This window comes from Corvus moneduloides, chromosome 13 (genome assembly GCF_009650955.1).
Source record: "Corvus moneduloides isolate bCorMon1 chromosome 13, bCorMon1.pri, whole genome shotgun sequence".
NCBI classification, from domain to species: Eukaryota; Metazoa; Chordata; class Aves; order Passeriformes; family Corvidae; genus Corvus; species Corvus moneduloides.
In genome coordinates, this window is record NC_045488.1 from 19,181,570 (window position 1) to 19,205,516 (window position 23,947).

At 52.1% G+C, this 23,947-nt stretch overlaps 1 protein-coding gene across 2 annotated transcripts in view; it reads right to left on the reverse strand.

Moving 5' to 3' along the window:
* Nucleotides 1-2,830: 2,830 nt before the first annotated feature.
* LOXL1 (lysyl oxidase like 1) overlaps nt 2,831-23,947 on the reverse strand; it is a 32,108-nt gene continuing 10,991 nt past the window's right edge. For both annotated transcript variants that reach the window (XM_032123193.1, XM_032123192.1), the window contains 6 exons: nt 23,064-23,172; nt 21,769-21,906; nt 15,729-15,885; nt 12,175-12,270; nt 8,865-8,980; nt 2,831-3,105 (listed from right to left, as the gene is read on the reverse strand). In XM_032123193.1, coding sequence (XP_031979084.1) covers nt 3,099-3,105; nt 8,865-8,980; nt 12,175-12,270; nt 15,729-15,885; nt 21,769-21,906; nt 23,064-23,172 — 623 coding nt within the window. In that variant the 3' untranslated portion in view covers nt 2,831-3,098. The remainder of the gene's footprint in view (nt 3,106-8,864; nt 8,981-12,174; nt 12,271-15,728; nt 15,886-21,768; nt 21,907-23,063; nt 23,173-23,947) is intronic.

Consider the following 23,947-nt stretch of genomic DNA (forward strand, 5'->3'; position numbering starts at 1 on the left):
CCCAGTGGCACCAGTTCATCCCAGTGGCACCATCCCAGTGTCACCAGTTCATCCCAGTGTCATCAGTTCATCCCAGTGGCACCATCCCAGTGTCACCAGGTCATCCCAGTGTCACCAGTTCCCATCCCAGTGTCACCATCCCAGTGTCACCAGGTCATCCCAGTGTCACCATCCCAGTGTCACCATTCCATCCCAGTGGCACCAGTTCATCCCAGTGGCACCAGTTCATCCCAGTGGCACCATCCCAGTGGCACCAGTTCATCGCAGTGGCACCAGTTCATCCCAGTGGCACCATCCCAGTGTCACCAGTTCATCCCAGTGGCACCAGTTCCATCCCAGTGTCACCATCCCAGTGTCACCATTCCATCCCAGTGGCACCAGTTCATCCCAGTGGCACCAGTTCATCCCAGTGGCACCATCCCAGTGGCACCAGTTCATCCCAGTGGCACCAGTTCATCCCAGTGGCACCATCCCAGTGTCACTAGTTCATCCCAGTGGCACCAGTTCCATCCCAGTGGCACCATCCCAGTGGCACCAGTTCATCCCAGAGTCACCAGTTCATCCCAGTGTCACCATCCCAGTGGCACCATTCCATCCCAGTGGCACCAGTTCATCCCAGTGTCACCAGTTCATCCCAGTGGCACCATCCCAGTGTCACCAGTTCATCGCAGTGGCACCAGTTCATCCCAGTGGCACCATCCCAGTGTCACCAGTTCATCCCAGTGGCACCAGTTCCATCCCAGTGTCACCATCCCAGTGGCACCAGTTCATCCCAGTGTCACCAGTTCATCCCAGTGGCACCATCCCAGTGTCACCAGTTCATCGCAGTGTCACCAGTTCATCGCAGTGGCACCATCCCAGTGGCACCAGTTCATCCCAGTGGCACCAGTTCATCCCAGTGGCACCATCCCAGTGTCACCAGTTCATCCCAGTGTCACCAGTTCATCCCAGTGGCACCATCCCAGTGTCACCATTCCATCCCAGTGGCACCAGTTCATCGCAGTGGCACCAGTTCATCCCAGTGGCACCATCCCAGTGGCACCAGTTCATCCCAGTGGCACCAGTTCGTCCCAGTGGCACCATCCCAGTGGCACCAGTTCATCCCAGTGGCACCATCCCAGTGGCACCAGTTCATCCCAGAGTCACCAGTTCGTCCCAGTGGCACCATCCCAGTGTCACCATTCCATCCCAGTGGCACCAGTTCATCCCAGTGTCACCAGTTCATCCCAGTGTCATCAGTTCATCCCAGTGGCACCATCCCAGTGTCACCAGTTCATCGCAGTGGCACCAGTTCATCCCAGTGGCACCATCCCAGTGTCACCAGTTCATCCCAGTGGCACCAGTTCCATCCCAGTGTCACCATCCCAGTGTCACCATTCCACCCCAGTGTCACCAGTTCATCCCAGTGGCACCAGTTCCATCCCAGTGTCACCAGTGCCCATCCCAGTGGCACCATCCCAGTGTCACCAGTTCCCATCCCAGTGTCACCATTCCAGTGTCACCATCCCGTCCCAGTGTCACCAGTTCCATCCCAGTGTCACCACCCCAGTGTCACCAGTTCATCCCAGTGTCACCAGTTCCATCCCAGTGTCACCAGTGCCCATCCCAGTGGCACCATCCCAGTGTCACCATTCCATCCCAGTGTCACCAGTTCCCATCCCAGTGTCACCATTCCAGTGTCACCATTCCATCCCAGTGTCACCAGTTCATCCCAGTGGCACCAGTTCCATCCCAGTGTCACCATCCCAGTGTCACCAGTTCATCCCAGTGTCACCAGTTCCATCCCAGTGTCACCAGTTCCGATCCGTTTCACCATCCCAGTGTCATCAGTTCATCCCAGTGTCACCATTCCAGTGTCACCAGTTCATCCCAGTGTCACCAGTTCCCATCCCAGTGTCACCATTCTAGTATCTCCAGTTCATCCCAGTGTCACCATTCCATCCCAATGTCACCATCCCAGTGTCACCAGTTCCCATCCCAGTGTCACCATTCCATCCCAATGTCACCATCCCAGTGTCACCAGTTCCCATCCCAGTGTCACCATTCCATCCCAATGTCACCATCCCAGTGTCACCAGTCCCATCCCAGTGTCACCATCCCAGTATCACCATCCCAATCCCAGTGTCCCCATTCCCAGTGTCCCCATCCCAGTATCCCCATCCCCATCCCAGTGTTCCCATTCCCATCCCAATATCCCCAATCCCATCCCAGCGTCCCCTTTCCATCCCAGTATCCCCATCCCCATCCCAGTATCCCCATCCCCATCCCAGTATCCCCATCCCAATCCCAGTGTCCCCATTCCCAGTGTCCCCATCCCAGTATCCTCAATCCCATCCCAGCGTCCCCATTCCCATCCCAGTATCCCCATCCCAGTATCCCCAATCCCATCCCAGTATCCCCATCCCAGTGTCCCCATCCCATCCCAGTGTCCCCATCCCAGTATCTCCATCCCCATCCCAGTGTCCCCATCCCAGTGTCCCCATCCCAGTATCCCCAGTCCCATCCCAGTATCCCCATCCCAGTGTCCCCATTCCCATCCCAGTGACCCCATTCCCATCCCAGTGTCCCCATCCCAGTATCCCCAGTCCCATCCCAGTATCCCCATCCCAGTATCCCCAGTCCCATCCCAGTGACCCCATTCCCATCCCAGTATCCCCAGTCCCATCCCAGTGACCCCATTCCCATCCCAGTGTCCCCATCCCAGTATCCCCAGTCCCATCCCACTCTCCCCACCCCCACCCCATTCCTGCCCCCATTCCCAACCCAAAACCTTCCCAATCCCTCCTTCCAGTCTCTCCCAGTTTAAAAAAGCCGCGAAAGCAGAAAAAAATCCCCTGGAAAACCCCTTGGGAATTCCATCCCAGAATTCCCGGAGCTGTTTCTTTTCCCGAAAATTCCCAAGGATTTCAGAATTCCGGAGCTGCCCGGATTTCCTTGGATTCCCTCGGGAAACGGGGGAAAAAACGGGAAAAATTCGGGATGGGAAAGATTCCGAGGAGTCCTCGTGGCTCCGTCTCTTTAGAATGGGAAAAGTGGGAATTCTGGGGGAGGGGGATGCGGAGAGCGGGAGCGGCGACGTTCCCGGGATTTGGCTGCCGTCAGGATCTGCGGGGAAACACGGGAAAATGCTGGAAAATTCCGTGCGAGAGGTGGGAAAACCCCAAATCCAGCCCCAAATCCCAGAAAATTCTGTGGGAAAGGAGGGAAAAACCCCAAATCCAACCCCAAATCCCAGAAAATTCCGTGGGAAAGGAGGGAAAACCCAAATCCAGCCCCAAATCCTGGAAAATTCTGTGGGAAAGGAGGGAAAAAACCCAAATCCAGCCCCAAATCCCAGAAAATTCCATGGAAATTTCTATGGAAAAGGAGGGAAAAAACCCCAAATCCAGCCCCAAATCCAGCCCCAAATCCAGCCCCAAATCTCGGAAAATTCCGTGGGAAAGGTGGAAAAACCCCAAATCCAACCCCAAATCCTGGAAAATTCTGCGGGAAAGGTGGAAAAACCCCAAATCCAACCCCAAATCCTGGAAAATTCTGCGGGAAAGGTGGAAAAACCCCAAATCCAACCCCAAATCCTGGAAAATTCTGTGGGAAAGGAGGAAAAACCCCAAATCCTGGAAATTTCCATGGAAAATAAGGGAAAAATCCCCAAATCCAGCCCCAAATCCTGGAAAATTCTGTGGGAAAGGAGGGAAAAACCCAAATCCAGCCCCAAATCCAGCCCCAAATCCCAGAAAATTCCGTGGGAAAGGTGGAAAAACCCCAAATCCAGCCCCAAATCCAGCCCCAAATCTCGGAAAATTCTGTGGGAAAGGAGGAAAAACCCCAAATCCTGGAAATTTCCATGGAAAATAAGGGAAAAATCCCCAATTCCAGCCCCAAATCCTGGAAAATTCTGTGGGAAAGGTGGAAAAATCCCCAAATCCAGCCCCAAATCCCAGAAAATTCCGTGGGAAAGGAGGGAAAAACCCGAAATCCTGGAAATTTCCATGGAAAAGGAGGGAAAAACCCCAAATCCAACCCCAAATCATGGAAAATTCCGTGGGAAAGGTGGAAAAACCCAAATCCAGCCCCAAATCCAACCCCAGCCTAAAATCCCAGAAAATTCCGTGGGAAAGGAGGGAAAAACCCCAAATCCTGGAAATTTCCATGGAAAAGGAGGGAAAAACCCCAAATCCAACCCCGAATCCCAGAAAATTCCGTGGGAAAGGAGGAAAAATCCAACCCCAAATGGTGAAATCCCAGAAAATTCCATGGAAATTTCTATGGAAAAAGAGGAAAAAAACCCAAATCCAATCCTGAATCCTGGAAAATTCCATGGAAATGTCTATGGAAAATGAGGGAAAAAACCCCAAATCCAGCCCCAAATCCCAGAAAATTCCATGGGAAAGGAGGGAAAAACCCCAAATCCAGCCCCAAATCCTGGAAAATTCTGTGGGAAAGGTGGAAAAATCCCCAAATCCAGCCCCAAATCCTGGAAAATTCTGTGGGAAAGGAGGAAAAACCCCAAATCCTGGAAATTTCCATGGAAAATAAGGGAAAAATCCCCAAATCCAGCCCCAAATCCCGGAAAATTCCGTGGGAAAGGTGGAAAAACCCAAATCCAGCCCCAAATCCAGCCCCAAATCCTGGAAAATTTTGTGGGAAAGGAGGGAAAAACCCCAAATCCAACCCCAAATCCTGGAAAATTCCGTGGGAAAGGAGGAAAAACCCAAATCCAGCCCCAAATCCAGCCCCAAATCCTGGAAAATTCTGCGGGAAAGGAGGGAAAATCCCAGATCCAACCCCAAATCCAACCCCAGCCCCAAATCCCAGAAAATTCCGTGGGAAAGGAGGGAAAAACCCCAAATCCTGGAAATTTCCATGGAAAAGGAGGGAAAAACCCCAAATCCAGCCCCAAATCCCGGAAAATTCTGTGGGAAAGGAGGGAAAACCCAAATCCAGCCCCAAATCCTGGAAAATTCCGTGGGAAAGGAGGGAAAACCCAAATCCAGCCCCAAATCCAGCCCCAAATCTCGGAAAATTCTGTGGGAAAGGAGGGAAAAACCCCAAATCCAGCCCCAAATCCAGCCCCAAATCTCGGAAAATTCTGTGGGAAAGGAGGGAAAAACCCCAAATCCAGCCCCAAATCCAGCCCCAAATCTCGGAAAATTCCGTGGGAAAGGAGGGAAAAAACCCAAATCCAGCCCCAAATCCCAGAAAATTCCATGGAAATTTCTATGGAAAAGGAGGGAAAAAACCCCAAATCCAGCCCCAAATCCAGCCCCAAATCCCGGAAAATTCCGTGGGAAAGGTGGAAAAACCCCAAATCCAACCCCAAATCCTGGAAAATTCTGCGGGAAAGGAGGGAAAAAACCCCAAATCCAGCCCCAAATCCAGCCCCAAATCTCGGAAAATTCCGTGGGAAAGGAGGGAAAAAACCCAAATCCAGCCCCAAATCCCAGAAAATTCCATGGAAATTTCTATGGAAAAGGAGGGAAAAAACCCCAAATCCAGCCCCAAATCCAGCCCCAAATCTCGGAAAATTCCGTGGGAAAGGAGGGAAAAACCCAAATCCAACCCCAAATCCTGGAAAATTCTGCGGGAAAGGAGGGAAAAACCCCAAATCCAACCCCAAATCCTGGAAAATTCCGTGGGAAAGGAGGGAAAAACCCCAAATCCAGCCCCAAATCCAGCCCCAAATCTCGGAAAATTCCGTGGGAAAGGTGGAAAAACCCAAATCCAGCCCCAAATCCAACCCCAAATCCTGGAAAATTCTGTGGGAAAGGAGGAAAAACCCCAAATCCTGGAAATTTCCATGGAAAATAAGGGAAAAATCCCCAAATCCAGCCCCAAATCCTGGAAAATTCCGTGGGAAAGGAGGAAAAATCCAACCCCAAATGGTGAAATCCCAGAAAATTCCATGGAAATTTCTATGGAAAAGGAGGGAAAAACCCCAAATCCAACCCTGAATCCCAGAAAATTCCATGGGATAGGAGGGAAAAATCCCCAAATCCAGCCCCAAATCCTGGAAAATTCTGTGGGAAAGGAGGGAAAATCCCAGATCCAACCCCAAATCCAACCCCAGCCCCAAATCCCAGAAAATTCCGTGGGAAAGGAGGGAAAAACCCGAAATCCTGGAAATTTCCATGGAAAAGGAGGGAAAAATCCCCAAATCCAGCCCCAAATCCTGGAAAATTCCGTGGGAAAGGAGGGAAAATCCCAGATCCAACCCCAAATCCAACCCCAGCCCAAAATCCCAGAAAATTCCGTGGGAAAGGAGGGAAAAACCCCAAATCCAACCCCGAATCCCAGAAAATTCCGTGGGAAAGGAGGGAAAAACCCGAAATCCTGGAAATTTCCATGGAAAAGGAGGGAAAAACCCCAAATCCAGCCCCAAATCCTGGAAAATTCCGTGGGAAAGGTGGAAAAACCCCAAATCCTGGAAATTTCCATGGAAAATAAGGGAAAAATCCCCAATTCCAGCCCCAAATCCCAGAAAATTCCATGGGAAAGGAGGGAAAAACCCCAAATCCAGCCCCAAAACCTGGAAAATTCCATGGAAATTTCTATGGAAAAGGAGGGAAAAATCCCCAAATCCAGCCCCAAATCCTGGCAAATTCCATGGGAAAAGAGGAAAGAAACCCCAAATCCGATCCAAAATCCCGGAAAATTCCGCAGAAAAGGAGGAAAAACCCCAAATCCTGGAAATTTCCATGGAAAAGGAGGAAAAACCCCAAATCCAGCCCCAAATCCTGGAAAATTCCGTGGGAAAGGAGCAAAAATCCAACCCTAAATGGTGAAATCTTGGAAAATTCCATGGAAAACCAACAAAACCCCAAATCCCGGAAAATTCCGTGGGAAAGGAGGGAAAAAACCCCAAATCCCCGAATTCCTTTCGGACTCCAAAAAGGGCTGGAAAAAAGCCCCGAAAAGCCCGGAAAAAGCGGGAAAAAAGGCGGGAATTGGTTGGGAATTCTTTGGGAATTCTTTGGGAATTGTTTGGGAATTGTTTGGGAATTTTTGGGGAATTTTTTTAGAATTTTTTGGGAATTGTTCCGGAATTATTTGGGAATAGTTTGGGAATTATCTGGGAATTGTTTGTGTGGGAATTCTTTGGGAATCGTTTGGGAATTGTTCGGGAATTGTTTGGGGATTATTTTTTGGGAATTCTTTGGGAATCGTTTGGGAATTCTTGGGGAATTTTTTTGGATTTTTTTGGGAATTGTTCCGGAATTCTTTGGGAATTGGTTGGGAATTGTTTGTGCGGGAATTTTTTGGGAATTCTTTGGGAATTGTTTGGGAATTTTTTGGGAATTGTTTGTTTGGGAATTATTTGGGAATTGTTCCGGAACAGTCTGGGAATTCTTCGGGAATGGTTTGGGAATTTTTTTTGTGGGAATTTTTTGGGAATCGTTTGGGAATTGTTCGGGAATTGTTCTTTGGGGATTATTTGGGAATTTTTTGGAAATTCTTTGGGAATTGTTCGGGATTTTTTCTTTGGAATTGTTTGGGAATTATTTGGGAATTGTTCCGGAATAGTTTCGGAATTCTTTGGGAATCATTTGGGAATTTTTTGTGTGGGAATTTTTTGGGAATCGTTTGGGAATTATTTGGGAATTGGTTGGGAATTGTTCAGGAATTGTTTGTGTGGGAATTGTTTGGGAATAGTCTGGGAATTCTTTGGGAATAATTTGGGAATTTTTTGGGAATTCTTTGGGAATCGTTTGGGAACTTTTGGGGAATTTTTTGGGAATCGTTTGGGAAATTTTTGGGGAATTTTTTGGGAATTCTTTGGGAATCATTTGGGAATTTTTTGGGAATTTTTGGGGAATTATTTGGGAATTTTTGGGGAATAGTTTGGGAATTGTTCGAGATTTTTTTTTTAATTCTTTGGGAATTGTTTGGGAATTTTTGGGGAACTGTTTGGGAATTGTTTGCTTGGGAATCATTTGGGAATCATTTGGGAATTTTTTGGGGAATTTTTTGGGAATTGTTTGGGAAATTTTGGGGGAATTTTTCTGGGAATTCTTTGGGAATCATTTGGGAATTTTTTGGGAATTTTTTGGGAATTGTTTGGGAATTGTTCGGGAATTCTTTGGGAATGATTCGGGAATTGGGGAATTTTTGGGGAATTTTTTGTTTGGGAATAGTTTGGGAATTATTTTTTGGAAATTCTTTGGGAATTGTTCGGGATTTTTTTTTGGAATTGTTTGGGAATCATTGGGGAATTTTTTGGGAATTATTTGGGAATTTTTTTGGAATTTTTTGGGAATTGTTTGTGTGGGAATTTTTTGGGAATTTTTTGGGAATTGTTTGGGAATTTTTTGGGGAATGATTTGGGAATTTTTCTGGGAATTCTTTGGGAATCATTTGGGAACTTTTTGGGAATTGTTCGGGAATTTTTTGGGAATCATTTGGGAATTTTGGGGGGAATTTTTGGGGAATTGTTTGGGAATGGTTCGGGAATTCTTTGGGAATCATTTGGGAATTTTTGGGGGAATTTTTGGGGAATTTTTTGGGGAATGATTTGGGAATTTTTCTGGGAATTCTTTGGGAATCATTTGGGAATTTTTGGGGGGAATTTTTGGGGAATTCTTTGGGAATGGTTCGGGAATTTTTTGGGGGAATTTTTGGGGAATTCTTTGGGAATGGTTGGGGAATTCTTTGGGAATGGTTCGGGAATTTTTTGGGAATTTTTGGGGAATTCTTTGGGAATGGTTCGGGAATTCTTTGGGAATCATTTGGGAATTTTGGGGGGAATTTTTGGGGAATTTTTTGGGGAATGATTTGGGAATTTTTCTGGGAATTCTTTGGGAATGGTTCGGGAATTTTTGGGGGGAATTTTTGGGGAATTCTTTGGGAATGGTTGGGGAATTCCGTACTGGGCCACGCGGCAGTTGGAGGCGGAGACGAAGCGCCCGGTGTAGTGGATGTGGCAGCGAACGACGTTGTTGGTGAAATCCGACTCCAGCACCAAATATTTGGGATTCACCTGGACCTGGGAATGCGGGAAAAGGCGGGAAAAGGTGGGAAAAGGCGGGAAAAGGAATCCCGGCAATCAGGAATGGTGGGAAAAGGGCTTGGAAATGAGGGAGAGGCGGGAAAGGGGAAAGGGATCCCGGAATTCCCCAGGGAAATGGGGGAATTGGGGAGAAAATCCCCAAAATGAAGAGGGGAAAGGGGGAATTGGGGGAAAAATCCCAAAAGAAACAGGGAAAAGGGAAAATCGGGGAAAAAAATCCCAAAAATCAACAGGAAAAAAGGAAAAAATGGGAAATTCAGGGGAAAAAACCCCAAAAATCAACAGAAAAAACCAAACTAAAAGGGAAAATCAGGGGGAAAAAAATCCCAGAAATGAACAGGGGAAAGGGGGAATTGGGGGAAAAATCCCAAAAGAATGAGGGAAATGGGAAAAACAGGAAAAAACCGCCAAAATCAACAGGAAAAAAAGGAAAAAAAAGGGAAAATCAGGGAAAAAACCCCAAAAATGAACAGGGAAAGGGGAAAAATCAGAGGAAAAAATCCCAAAAATAATGAGGGAAAAAAGAAAATAAGGGGGGGGGAAATCCTGAAATAAACAGGGAGAAGGGAAAATTGGGGAGAAATCCCCAAAAGAAACAGGGAAATGGGAAAATCAGGGAAAAAAATCCCAAAAATGAACAGGGAAAGGGGAAAAATCAGGGAAAAAAATCCCAAAAATGAACAGGGAAAGGGGAAAAACAGGGAAAAAATCCCCAAATTAACAGGAAAGGGAAAATTGGGGAAGAAATCCCAAAATAATGAGGGAAAATGGGAAAAACAGGGGAAAAACCCCCCAAAATCAAGAGGAAAAAAAGGATAAAAAAGGGAAAATCAGGGAAAAAACCCAAAAATGAACAGAAAAAAACCCAAAAATATGGGAAAATCAAGGGAAAAAACCAAAAATGAACAGGAAAAAAAGGGAAAAAAAGGGAAAATCAGGAAAAAAAAAAAAAAACCAAAAATGAACAGAGAAAAGGGAAAATCAGAAAAAAAAAACCAAAAATCAACAGGAAAAAAAGGGAAAAAAATGGGAAAATCAGGGAAAAAAACCCCAAAAATGAACAGGAAAAAAACAAAAAAAAAAAGGGAAAATCAGGGAAAAAACCCGCCCAAAATTAACAGGGGAAAAAAGGGAAAAATGGGAAAACCAGGGGGAAAAAACCCAAAAATGAACAGAAAAAAAGGGGAAAAATGGGAAAATCAAGAAAAAAAAACCCCAAAAAATTATCAGGAAAAAAACAACAAAAAAGGGAAAATCAGGGGAAAAAACCCCAAAAATCAACAGAAAAACCCCAAAAATATGGGAAAATCAGGGGAATAAACCAAAAATCAACAGGAAAAAAAAGGGAAAAAAAGGGAAAATCAGGGGAAAAAAAACCCCAAAAATGAACAGAGAAAAGGGAAAATCAGAAAAAAACCCCCAAAAATCAACAGGAAAAAAGGGAAAAAATGGGAAAATCAGGGAAAAAACCCCAAAAATGAACAGAGAAAAGGGAAAATCAGAAAAAAAACCCCAAAAATCAACAGGAAAAAAAGGGAAAAACTGGGAAAATCAGGGAAAAAACCCCAAAAATGAACAGAGAAAAGGGAAAATCAGAAAAAAAACCCCAAAAATCAACAGGAAAAAAAGGGAAAAACTGGGAAAATCAGGAAAAAAACCCCAAAAATTAACAGGAAAAAACAACAAAAAAGGGAAAATCAGGGAAAAAACCGCCCAAAATTAACAGGGGAAAAAAGGAAAAAATGGGAAAACCAGGGGGAAAAAACCCAAAAATCAACAGAAAAAAAGGGGAAAAATAGGAAAATCAAGAAAAAAAAAACCCCAAAAAATTATCAGGAAAAAAACAACAAAAAAGGGAAAATCAGGGGAAAAAACCCAAAAATCAACAGAAAAACCCCAAAAATATGGGAAAATCAGGGGAATAAACCAAAAATCAACAGGAAAAAAAAGGGAAAAAAAGGGAAAATCAGGGGAAAAAAAACCCCAAAAATGAACAGAGAAAAGGGAAAATCAGAAAAAAAACCCCAAAAATCAACAGGAAAAAAAGGGAAAAAATGGGAAAATCAGGGAAAAAAAACCCAAAAATGAACAGGGAGAGACGAAAATGAGGAAAATCAGGAAAAAAACCCCAAAAATGAAGAGAAAAAAAACAAAAATACGGGAAAATCCGGGGAAAAAACCAAAAATCAACAGGAAAAAAAGGGAAAAAACTGGGAAAATCAGGGAAAAAACCCCAAAAATGAACAGAGAAAAGGGAAAATCAGAAAAAAAACCCCAAAAATCAACAGGAAAAAAAGGGAAAAACTGGGAAAATCAGGAAAAAAACCCCAAAAATTAACAGGAAAAAACAACAAAAAAGGGAAAATCAGGGAAAAAACCGCCCAAAATTAACAGGGGAAAAAAGGAAAAAATGGGAAAACCAGGGGGAAAAAACCCAAAAATCAACAGAAAAAAAGGGGAAAAATAGGAAAATCAAGAAAAAAAAACCCCAAAAAATTATCAGGAAAAAAACAACAAAAAAGGGAAAATCAGGGGAAAAAACCCCAAAAATCAACAGAAAAACCCCAAAAATATGGGAAAATCCGGGGAAAAAACCAAAAATCAACAGGAAAAAAAAGGGAAAAAAAGGGAAAATCAGGGGAAAAAAAAACCCAAAAATGAACAGAGAAAAGGGAAAATCAGAAAAAAAACCCCAAAAATCAACAGGAAAAAAAGGGAAAAACTGGGAAAATCAGGAAAAAAACCCCAAAAATGAACAGGAAAAAACAACAAAAAAGGGAAAATCAGGGAAAAACCCGCCCAAAATTAACAGGGGAAAAAAGGAAAAAATGGGAAAACCAGGGGAAAAAACCCAAAAATCAACAGAAAAAAAGAGGAAAAATGGGAAAATCAAGAAAAAAAAAACCCCAAAAATTATCAGGAAAAAAACAACAAAAAAGGGAAAATCAGGGGAAAAAACCCCAAAAATCAACAGAAAAAAAGGAAAAAACTGGGAAAATCAGGGAAAAAAACCCCAAAAATGCCCAGGAAAAAGGGAAATTGGGGGAAAGCAGCCCGGCTAAAACCCCCCCCCAGTGGTGGGAAAATCCCGACGGGAGCCGCAATTGGGATTTGGTGGCCCAAAATTGGGATTTTGTGGCCCAAAATCGCGGCCGGAGCGTTCCGGGCACCTTGAGGACGTAATTGCCGGGGGGAACGTCGGTGATGTCGATCCACTGGCAGTCGATGTCGGCGTTGTAGGTGTCGTAACAACCCGGGCTGAGCCCCTGCGGAAAAGGGGGAGAAATTGGAGAAAAAGGGAGGAAAAGGGAGAAAAAGGGGGAAAAAAGGGGGAAAAAGGAGAAAAAACGGGAGAGAAATGGAGGAAATGGGGAGAAAATGGGAGAAAAAGGGGGGAAAATTGGAGAAAAATGGAGCAAAAAGGGAGGAAAAGGGGGAAAAGGGGAGGAAAAGGGAGAAAAAATTGGAGAAAAATGGAGCAAAAAGGACCAAAAATGTGAGAAAAAGGGAGGAAAAGGGGGGAAAAGTGGAGAAAAAGGGAGGAAAAAGGAGAAAAAGGGGAAAAAAGGGGGGAAAAAGGAGAAAAAACGGGAGAAAAATGGAGGAAATGGGGAGAAAATGGGAGAAAAAGGGGGGAAATTGGAGAAAAATGGAGCAAAAAGGGAGGAAAAGGGGGAAAAGGGGAGGAAAAGGGGAAAAATGGGAAAAAGGGGAGGAAAAGGGAGAAAAAATTGGAGAAAAATGGAGCAAAAGGGACAAAAAAGGGAGAAAAAGGGGGGAAAAGGGGGAAAAGGAGAGAAAAATGGACAAAAAGGGCAAAAAAATAGGAGAAAAATGGACCAAAAAGGGACAAAAAAGGGAGAAAAGGGGGAGAAAAGGGGAGAAAAAGGGGGAAAAGGGGGGGGAAAGGGGGAAAAAAGGAGAAAAAACGGGAGAAAAATGGAAGAAATGGGGAGAAAATGGGAGAAAAAGGGGGGAAATTGGAGAAAAATGGAGCAAAAAGGGAGGAAAAGGGGAAAAGGGGAGGAAAAGGAGAGAAAAAGGGGGTGGGAAGGGGGAAAAGAGAGAAAAAGGGAGAAAAATTGGACAAAAAATGGAGAAAAATGGACCAAAAGGGACAAAAAAGGGGAAAAAAAGGACAAAAAGCGGGGGGGGAGGGACAAAAAAGAGATAAAAAGTGACCAAAAGGGGCAAAAAGGGACCAAAAAAAGGAACAAAAGTGACAAAAGGGGGCAAAACAGGACAAAAAGGGGCAAAAGTGACAGAAAGGGGCCAAAAAGGGGCAAAAAATGACGAAAAGGGGGGAAAAGGGACCAAAAGAGATAAAATGGGACAAATAGGGAGAAAAAACCAGAGAGAAATTGACCAAAAGTGACCAAAAGGGACAAAAAGGGAGGAAAAGGGAGAAAAAAGGGAGAAAAGAGGAGAAAAGGGGACAAAAAATAGATGAAAAGTGCCAAAAAGGGACCGATAAAAGGGACAAAAAGGGGCAAAAAATGACCGAAAAAGGGGGAAAAAAGGGGGGGAAAGGACCAAAAGGGGCAAAAAAAAGGGAGAAAAAGGGACCAAAAGGGACCAAAAACTGGGGGGAAAAAGGACAAAAAGGAACCAAAAAAAGGGAGAAAAATGGACCAAAAAATGGGGGGGAAAGGGACAAAAAGGGACCAAAAAATGGGGGAAAAAGGACAAAAAGGAACCAAAAAAGGGGAGAAAAAGGGGCAAAAAAGGGACCAAAAAAAAGGAGAAAAGGGGGCAAAAAAGGGACGAAAAAAAGGGGAGAAAAAGGGACGAAAAGGGACCAAGAAAAGGGAGAAAAAGGGGCAAAAAAGGGACAAAAAAAAAGGAGAAAAAGGGGCAAAAAAGGGACGAAAAAAAGGGAGAAAAAGGGACGAAAAGGGACCAAGAAAAGGGAGAAAAAGGGGCAAAAAAGGGACAAAAAAGGGACAAAAAAAAAGGAGAAAAGGGGCAAAAAGGGACCAAAAAAAGGGAGAAAAAGGGACAAAAAGGGACCCAAAAAAAAGGAAGAAAAGGGGGCAAAAAAGGGACCAAAAAAAAAGGGAGAAAAAGGGAGAAAAATGGACCAAAAAATGGGGGGAAAAAGGACAAAAAGGAACCAAAAAAAGGGAGAAAAAGGGACAAAAAGGGACAAAAAAAAAGGAGAAAAAGGGGCAAAAAAGGGACGAAAAAAAGGAGAAAAGGGGCAAAAAGGGACCAAAAAAAAGGAAGAAAGGGAGAAAAAGGGACCAAAAAAAGAGGAGAAAAAGGGAGAAAAAGGGACCAAAAAATGGGGGGGAAAGGGACAAAAAGGGACCAAAAAATGGGGGAAAAAAGGACAAAAAGGAACCAAAAAAGGGGAGAAAAAGGGACAAAAAGGGACCAAAAAAAAGGAAGAAAAGGGGGCAAAAAAGGGACCAAAAAAAAGGGAGAAAAAGGGAGAAAAAGGGACCAAAAAATGGGGGAAAAAAGGACAGAAAGGGACCAAAAAAAGGGAGAAAAAAGGACAAAAAGGAACCAAAAAAGGGGAGAAAAAGGGGCAAAAAGGGACCAAAAAAAGGGAGAAAAATGGACCAAAAAATGGGGGGGAAAGGACAAAAAGGGACCAAAAAAAGGGAGAAAAAGGGGCAAAAAAGGGACAAAAAAAAAGGAGAAAAGGGGACAAAAAAGGGACCAATAAAAGGGGAGAAAAAGGGAGAAAAAGGGACCAAAAAATGGGGGAAAAAGGACAAAAAGGAACCAAAAAATGGGGGAAAAAGGACAAAAAGGAACCAAAAAAAGGGAGAAAAAGGGACAAAAAGGGACCAAAAAAAGGGAGAAAAAGGGGCAAAAAAGGGACCAAAAAAAGGGGAGAAAAAGGGACGAAAAGGGACCAAGAAAAGGGAGAAAAAGGGGCAAAAAAGGGACAAAAAAAAAGGAGAAAAAGGGAGAAAAAAGGACCAAAAAATGGGGGAAAAAAGGACAAAAAGGAACCAAAAAAGGGAGAAAAAGGGGCAAAAAAGGGACCAAAAAAAGAGGAGAAAAAGGAGCAAAAAAGGGACCAAAAAAGGGAGAAAAAGGGACAAAAAGGGACCAAAAAATGGGGGAAAAAAGGACAAAAAGGAACCAAAAAAGGGGAGAAAAAGGGGCAAAAAGGGACCAAAAAAAAGGGAGAAAAATGGACCCAAAAATGGGGGGGAAAGGGACAAAAAGGGACCAAAAAATGGGGGAAAAAGGACAAAAAGGGACCAAAAAAAAGGAAGAAAGGGGGGCAAAAAAGGGACCAAAAAAAGGGAGAAAAAGGGGCAAAAAGGGACCAAAAAAAGGGAGAAAAGGGGGAAAAATGGGACCAAAAAAAGGGAGAAAAGGGGGAAAAATGGGACCAAAAAAGGGGAGAAAAGGGACAAAAAGGGACCAAAAAATGAGGAAAAAGGGGGGGGGAAAGGGGGGAAAAGGACCAAAAGGGGCAAAAAAAGGGGGGAAAAAGAGACAAAAAGCGACCAAAAAAGGGACAAAAAAGGGGGGGGGGAAGGGACAAAAAGGGACCAAAAAAAGGGAGAAAAAGGGACTAAAAGGGACCAAAAAATGGGGAAAAAAAGGGGGGGGGGGAAGGGGGGAGAAAGGGACCAAAAAGGGACCAAAAAAAGGGAGAAAAGGGGGCAAAAAGCGACCAAAAAACGGGGGGGAAAAGGCAAAAAAAGGGCAAAAGAAGCCAAAAAAGGGCCAAAAGGGGGGAAAAGCTTGGGGTCACCTGGGTGTGGGCGGTGCAGGCGTAGCGCTTGAGGTGGCCGAAGTCGCAGGTGGTGTCCTCGAGGCAGAAGCTCGCCTTGTGGCCCTCGGCCACCCGGCGGCCCGAGGTGGCCTCCAGCAGGTCGTAGTGGCTGAACTCCGCCATGCTGTGGTAGTGCCTGCGGGCGGCAGGGGGCGCTCGGGGATGCTCGGGGGGGATCGGGGGGGATCGGGGATGCTCGGGGGATGTTCGGGGATGCTCGGGGGGGGATCGGGGATGTTCGGGGATGCTCGGGGGGGGGGATCGGGGATGTTCGGGGATGCTCGGGGACACTCAAGGAAACTCGGGGATGCCCGGGGGCGCTCGGGGGCACTCGGGGGATGTTCGGGGATGCTCGGGGGGGATCGGGGATGTTCGGGGATGCTCGGGGGGGGGGATCGGGGATGTTCGGGGATGCTCGGGGACACTCAAGGAAACTCGGGGATGCCCGGGGGCGCTCGGGGGCACTCGGGGGATGTTCGGGGATGCTCGGGGGGGGGGGGATCGGGAATGCTCGGGGATGCTCGGGGACACTCAAGGAAACTCGGGGATGCCCGGGGGCGCTCGGGGGCACTCGGGGGATGTTCGGGGATGCTCGGGGGATGTTCGGGGATGCTCGGGGACAGTCAGGGACACTCGGGGACGCTCGGGAATGCTCGGGGACGCTCGGGGATGCTCAGGGACACTCGGGAACACTCGGGGGACACTCGGGAACAGTCAAGAGACACTCGGAGACGCTCGGGGATGCTCGGGGACAATCAGGGACGCTCGGGGATGCTCGGGGGACACTCGGGGACGCTCGGGGACAGTCAGGGATGCCCGGGGGCGCTCGGGGGCACCCGGGGGCGCTCGGGGGTGCTCGGGGATGCTCGGGAACACTCGGGAATGCTCAGGGACACTCGGGGACACTCGGGGGACACGCGGGAACAGTCAAGAGACACTCGGGGACACTCGGGGACACTCGGGGACAGTCAGGGATGCCCGGGGGCGCTCGGGGGCACTCGGGGGATGCTCGGAGACACTCGGGAATGCTCAGGGACACTCGGGGATGCTCGGGGACACTCAAGGAAACTCGGGGATGCCCGGGGGCGCTCGGGGGCACTCGGGGGATGTTCGGGGATGCTCGGGGGGGATCGGGGACGTTCGGGGATGCTCGGGGTGGGGGGATCGGGAATGCTCGGGGATGCTCGGGGACACTCAAGGAAACTCGGGGATGCCCGGGGGCGCTCGGGGGCACTCGGGGGATGTTCGGGGATGCTCGGGGGATGTTCGGGGATGCTCGGGGACAGTCAGGGACACTCGGGGACGCTCGGGGATGCTCGGGGACGCTCGGGGATGCTCAGGGACACTCGGGAACACTCGGGGGACACTCGGGAACAGTCAAGAGACACTCGGAGACGCTCGGGGATGCTCGGGGACAATCAGGGACGCTCGGGGATGCTCGGGGGACACTCGGGGACGCTCGGGGACAGTCAGGGATGCCCGGGGGCGCTCGGGGGCACCCGGGGGCGCTCGGGGGTGCTCGGGGATGCTCGGGAACACTCGGGAATGCTCAGGGACACTCGGGGATGCTCGGGGACACTCGGGAACAGTCAAGAGACACTCGGGGATGCTCGGGGACACTCGGGGATGCTCGGGAACACTCGGGAATGCTCAGGGACACTCGGGGACACTCGGGGGACACTCGGGAACAGTCAAGAGACACTCGGGGATGCTCGGGGACACTCGGGGATGCTCGGGGACACTCGGGGACAGTCAGGGATGCCCGGGGGCGCTCGGGGGCACTCGGGGGATGCTCGGAGACACTCGGGAATGCTCAGGGACACTCGGGGATGCTCGGGGACACTCAAGGAAACTCGGGGATGCCCGGGGGCGCTCGGGGGCACTCGGGGGATGTTCGGAGATGCTCGGGGGGGATCGGGGATGTTCGGGGATGCTCGGGGTGGGGGGATCGGGAATGCTCGGGGATGCTCGGGGACACTCAAGGAAACTCGGGGATGCCCGGGGGCGCTCGGGGGCACTCGGGGGATGTTCGGGGATGCTCGGGGACACTCAAGGAAACTCGGGGATGCCCGGGGGCGCTCGGGGGCACTCGGGGGATGTTCGGGGATGCTCGGGGGGGATCGGGGATGTTCGGGGATGCTCGGGGACAGTCAGGGACACTCGGGGACGCTCGGGGATGCTCGGGGACGCTCGGGGATGCTCAGGGACACTCGGGAACACTCGGGGGACACTCGGGAACAGTCAAGAGACACTCGGAGACGCTCGGGGATGCTCGGGGACAATCAGGGACGCTCGGGGATGCTCGGGGGACACTCGGGGACGCTCGGGGACAGTCAGGGATGCCCGGGGGCGCTCGGGGGCACCCGGGGGCGCTCGGGGGTGCTCGGGGATGCTCGGGAACACTCGGGAATGCTCAGGGACACTCGGGGACACTCGGGGGACACGCGGGAACAGTCAAGAGACACTCGGGGACACTCGGGGACACTCGGGGATGCTCGGGGATGCTCGGGAACACTCGGGAATGCTCAGGGACACTCGGGGACACTCGGGAACAGTCAAGGATGCCCGGGGGCGCTCGGGGGCACTCGGGGGATGCTCGGAGACACTCGGGAATGCTCAGGGACACTCGGGGATGCTCGGGGACACTCAAGGAAACTCGGGGATGCCCGGGGGCGCTCGGGGGCACTCGGGGGATGTTCGGGGATGCTCGGGGGGGATCGGGGATGTTCGGGGATGCTCGGGGGGGGGGGATCGGGAATGCTCGGGGATGCTCGGGGACACTCAAGGAAACTCGGGGATGCCCGAGGGCGCTCGGGGGCACTCGGGGGATGTTCGGGGATGCTCGGGGGATGTTCGGGGATGCTCGGGGACAGTCAGGGACACTCGGGGACGCTCGGGAATGCTCGGGGACGCTCGGGGATGCTCAGGGACACTCGGGAACACTCGGGGGACACTCGGGAACAGTCAAGAGACACTCGGAGACGCTCGGGGATGCTCGGGGACAATCAGGGACGCTCGGGGATGCTCGGGGGACACTCGGGGACGCTCGGGGACAGTCAGGGATGCCCGGGGGCGCTCGGGGGCACCCGGGGGCGCTCGGGGGTGCTCGGGGATGCTCGGGAACACTCGGGAATGCTCAGGGACACTCGGGGACACTCGGGGGACACGCGGGAACAGTCAAGAGACACTCGGGGACACTCGGGGACACTCGGGGATGCTCGGGGATGCTCGGGAACACTCGGGAATGCTCAGGGACACTCGGGGACACTCGGGAACAGTCAAGAGACACTCGGGGATGCTCGGGGACACTCGGGGACAGTCAGGGATGCCCGGGGGCGCTCGGGGGCACTCGGGGGATGCTCGGAGACACTCGGGAATGCTCAGGGACACTCGGGGACACTCGGGGATGCTCGGAGACACTCGGGAATGCTCAGGGACACTCGGGGATGCTCGGGGACACTCAAGGAAACTCGGGGATGCCCGGGGGCGCTCGGGGGCACTCGGGGGATGTTCGGGGATGCTCGGGGGGGATCGGGGACGTTCGGGGATGCTCGGGGGGGATCGGGGACGTTCGGGGATGCTCGGGGTGGGGGGATCGGGAATGCTCGGGGATGCTCGGGGACACTCAAGGAAACTCGGGGATGCCCGGGGGCGCTCGGGGGCACTCGGGGGATGTTCGGGGATGCTCGGGGGATGTTCGGGGATGCTCGGGGACAGTCAGGGACACTCGGGGACGCTCGGGAATGCTCGGGGACGCTCGGGGATGCTCAGGGACACTCGGGAACACTCGGGGGACACTCGGGAACAGTCAAGAGACACTCGGAGACGCTCGGGGATGCTCGGGGACAATCAGGGACGCTCGGGGATGCTCGGGGGACACTCGGGGACGCTCGGGAACAGTCAGGGATGCCCGGGGGCGCTCGGGGGCACCCGGGGGCGCTCGGGGGTGCTCGGGGATGCTCGGGAACACTCGGGAATGCTCAGGGACACTCGGGGACACTCGGGGGACACGCGGGAACAGTCAAGAGACACTCGGGGACACTCGGGGACACTCGGGGACGCTCGGGGATGCTCGGGGATGCTCGGGGACAGTCAGGGACGCTCGGGGACACTCGGGGACACTCGGGGATGCTCGGGGATGCTCGGGGACAGTCAGGGACGCTCGGGGATGCTCAGGGACACTCGGGAACACTCGGGGGACACTCGGGAACAGTCAAGAGACACTCGGGGATGCTCGGGGACACTCGGGGACAGTCAGGGATGCCCGGGGGCGCTCGGGGGCACTCGGGGGATGTTCGGGGACACTCGGGAATGCTCAGGGACACTCGGGGACGCTCGGGGATGCTCGGGGACACTCGGGGATGCTCGGGGATGCTCGGGGACAGTCAGGGACGCTCGGGGATGCTCGGGGACGCTCGGGGACACTCGGGGGACACTCGGGAACAGTCAAGAGACACTCGGGGACGCTCGGGGACACTCGGGGACAGTCGGGGACACTCGGGGACAGTCAGGGATGCCCGGGGGCGCTCGGGGGCACTCGGGGATGCTCGGGGACACCCGGGGGCGCTCGGGGGTGCTCGGGGATGCTCGGGAACACTCGGGAATGCTCAGGGACACTCGGGGACACTCGGGGGACACGCGGGAACAGTCAAGAGACACTCGGGGGACGCTCGGGGACACTCGGGGGCGCTCGGGGGCGCTCGGGGACGCTCGGGGACACTCGGGGGACACTCGGGAACAGTCAAGAGACACTCGGGGATGCTCGGGGACACTCGGGGACAGTCAGGGATGCCCGGGGACGCTCGGGGACACTCGGGGACAGTCAGGGACACTCGGGGGCGCTCGGGGAACACTCGAGGACAGTCAGGGATGCTCGAGGGCGCTCGGGGGCGCTCGGGGATGTTCGGGGGCGCTCGGCGACAGCCGGGGGCGCTCGGGGAATGGTCGGGGGTGCTCGGGGATGCTCGGGGGCGCTCGGGAACACTCGGGGGACACTCGGGAACACTCGGGGGACACTCGGGAACAGTCAAGAGATGCTCGGGGGTGCTCGGGGATGCTCGGGGGACACTCGGGGGACACTCGGGGACGCTGGGGGGTGCTTGGGAACGCTCGGGGGCGCTCGGGGACATTCGGGGATGCTCGGGGGCACTCGGGGATGTTCGAGGGTGCTCGGGGATGCTCGGGGGCAGTCAGGGACGCTCGGGGACACCCGGGGGAACTCGGGGGCACTCGGGGAAACTCGGGGATGCTCAGGGGACACTCGGGGGCACTCGGGGAGGGCCAGGGGCGCTCGGGGACGCTCGGGGACGCTCGGGAGCGCTCGGGGATGCTCAGGGACGTTCAGGGGATGCTCAGGGACGTTCGGGGGTGCTCGGGGATGCTCGGGGGCACTCGGGGTCAGTCAAGGGACAGTCAGGGGACACTTGGGGACACTCAGGGACACTCAGGGGCAGTCAGGGGACATTTGGGGACACTTGGGGACACTCAGGAACACTCAGGGGACATTCTGGGGACACTCGGGGACACTTGGGGACACTTCAGGGACAGTCAGGGGACACCAACCCCACCGAGACCTCAAAGCAACGGCACCAAACGGGGGAAAAGCCACGGAAATGCCACTGAAACCCCCCGGAGATGCCACCACCAGAGGGGGGGATGGTGGGGTTGGGGACGGGGCTGGGGACACTCACTGGTGGCACCTGTGCCACTCCTGTCACCGCGGTGGCTTTGGGGACAAAGAGCCTGAGGAAGACTCCCCACTTCAGCAAGACCCCAAAAACGTCACCAAAAGGGGGAAACTCCAGGAAAAAGCTGCCACCCGAGGTTGGGGACGGGGCTGGGGACACTCCCTGGTGGCACCTGTGCCATCCTATCAGCGCGGTGGCTTTGGGGACAAAGAGCCCGAGGAAGGCGACACCGAAATGGGGGAAAAGCCACGGAAATGCCACTGAAACCCCCTGGAGATGCCACCACCAGAGGGGGGGATGGTGGGGTTGGGGACGGGGCTGGGGACACTCACTGGTGGCAGCTGTGCCACTGCCAGCTGTGGCGGGGCTGGCTGGGCAGGAAGTCGGCCGTGCCCTGGTTCTTGACGCGCTGCGGGAAGCGCAGCAGCACCCGCACGTCGTAGTCGGTGGCCTCGGCCGCGTACGCCGTGCTGGGGACACGGGGACGGGCGCTGGCCACCGTGGCACCGGCGCTGGCCCCTCGGCCCCCACCCCGACCCCCCCACCCCCGGAGAGGGAATCCCCTTTTCCATCGGGAATTCCCGTCGGGAAAAGGAAGGGCTGAAAGGGAGGAACCGCCTGCGCTTGGCTTTGCTCTTCCTGGTGCTTTTGCCTTTTTCCTTTTCCCTTTCTCTTCTCCTTTTCCCTTTTTCCCTTTTCCCTTTTCCCTTTTCCCTTTTCCCTTTTCCCTTTTCCCCTTTCCCTTTTCCCTTTTCCCTTCCCCTTTTCCCTTTCCCCTTTTCCCTTTTCCCTTTTCCCTTTTCCCCTTTCCCTTTTTCCCTTTTCCCTTCCCCTTTTCCCTTTCCCCTTTTCCCTTTCCTCTTTTCCCTTTCCCTTTCCCTTTCCCTTTTCCCTTTCCCTTTCCCTTTTCCCTTTCCCTTTCCCTTTCCCTTTTCCCTTTCCCTTTCCCTTTCCCTTTCCTTTTCCCTTTCCCTTTCCCTTTCCCTTCTTCTCCTTCATCCTTTTCCTTATCCTTCTCCCTCCATGTCCCCATTTCCCCTTTATCCCAGGAATCCCCTTTATTCCCATTTCCCTTCATCCCAGGATTCCCCTCTTCCCCTCCATGACCCCATTTCCTCCTCATCCCAAAATCCCCTTTATCCTCATTTTCCCCTCATCCCAGGCCCCACTTTTCCCCCTTTCCTGCCTCATCCCAAGATCCCTTTATCCCCATTTTCCCTTCATCCCAGGATTCCCCTCTTCCCCTCCATGACCCCATTTCCCCCTCATCCCAAGATCCCTTTATCCTCATTTTCCCCTCATCCCTGGCCCCCCTTTTTCCCCATCTCCCCCTCATTCCGAGACTCCCTTCATCCCCATTTTCCCCTCATCCCAGGATTCCTTTTATCCCCATTCCCCCCTCATCCCAAGAGTCCCTTCATCCCCACTTTCCCCTCATCCCAAGACTCCCTTCATCCCCATTCCCACCTCATCCCAGTCCCCTCTTCATCCTCACCTCCCCCTCACCCCAATCCCCCCCTTTGCCCCCATCACCCCCTCCCCCCAGCTCCCCTTTTTTCCCCCACACCTCCCAATCCCGATCCCGATCCCGATCCCGGCCCGCTGCCATTCCCGGGAATGCTCTCACCTCGCCAGGCACTTCTCCTCAGCAGCGCAGCGCAGCGAGTACAGGTGAGCCCTCTGCACGTACGTGGAGGCCTGCACGTAGTTGGGGTCCGGGATCAGATCCGGGAGACCTGCGGGGACACGGGGACCGGGATTGGGGACAGGGACATCCCATGGGATTGGGGACACAGCTCCTGGAGTCCTGGTTGGGATCCGGGATCAGACCTTGGAGACCTGCGGGGACACGGGAACCGGGATTGGGGACAGGGCTTGGGGACAGGGACATCCTGTGGGGACACATCTCTGGGAGTCCTGGACATTTGGGATCTGGGACCGAGCATGGGAACATCCCTGGGGACAGGGACATCCCATGGGGTTGGGGACAGGGACATCCCATGGGGACAGGGATTTGGAACAGGGACTGGGGACAGGGACATCCCATGGGATTGAGGACACAGCTCCTGGGGGTCTGGATGTGGTTGGGATCCGGGATCAGATCCAGGGGACCTGCGGGGGCAGGGATTGGGGACAGGGACATCCCATGGGGTTGGGGACAGGGACATCCCATGGGATTGAGGACACAGCTCCTGGGGGTCAGGACATGGTTGGGATCCGGGATCAGATCCAGGGGACCTGCGGGGGCAGGGATTGGGGACAGGGACATCCCGTGGGATTAGGGACAGGGACATCCCATGGGATTGGGGACAGGGACATCCCATGGGGCTGGGGACAGGGACATCCCATGGGATTGGGGACAGGGACATCCCATGGGGCTGGGGACAGGGACATCCCGTGGGATTGAGGACACAGCTCCTGGGGGTCAGGACATGGTTGGGATCCGGGATCAGATCCAGGGGACCCAGAGGGGCAGGGGTTGGGGACAGGGACATCCCATGGGGTTGGGGA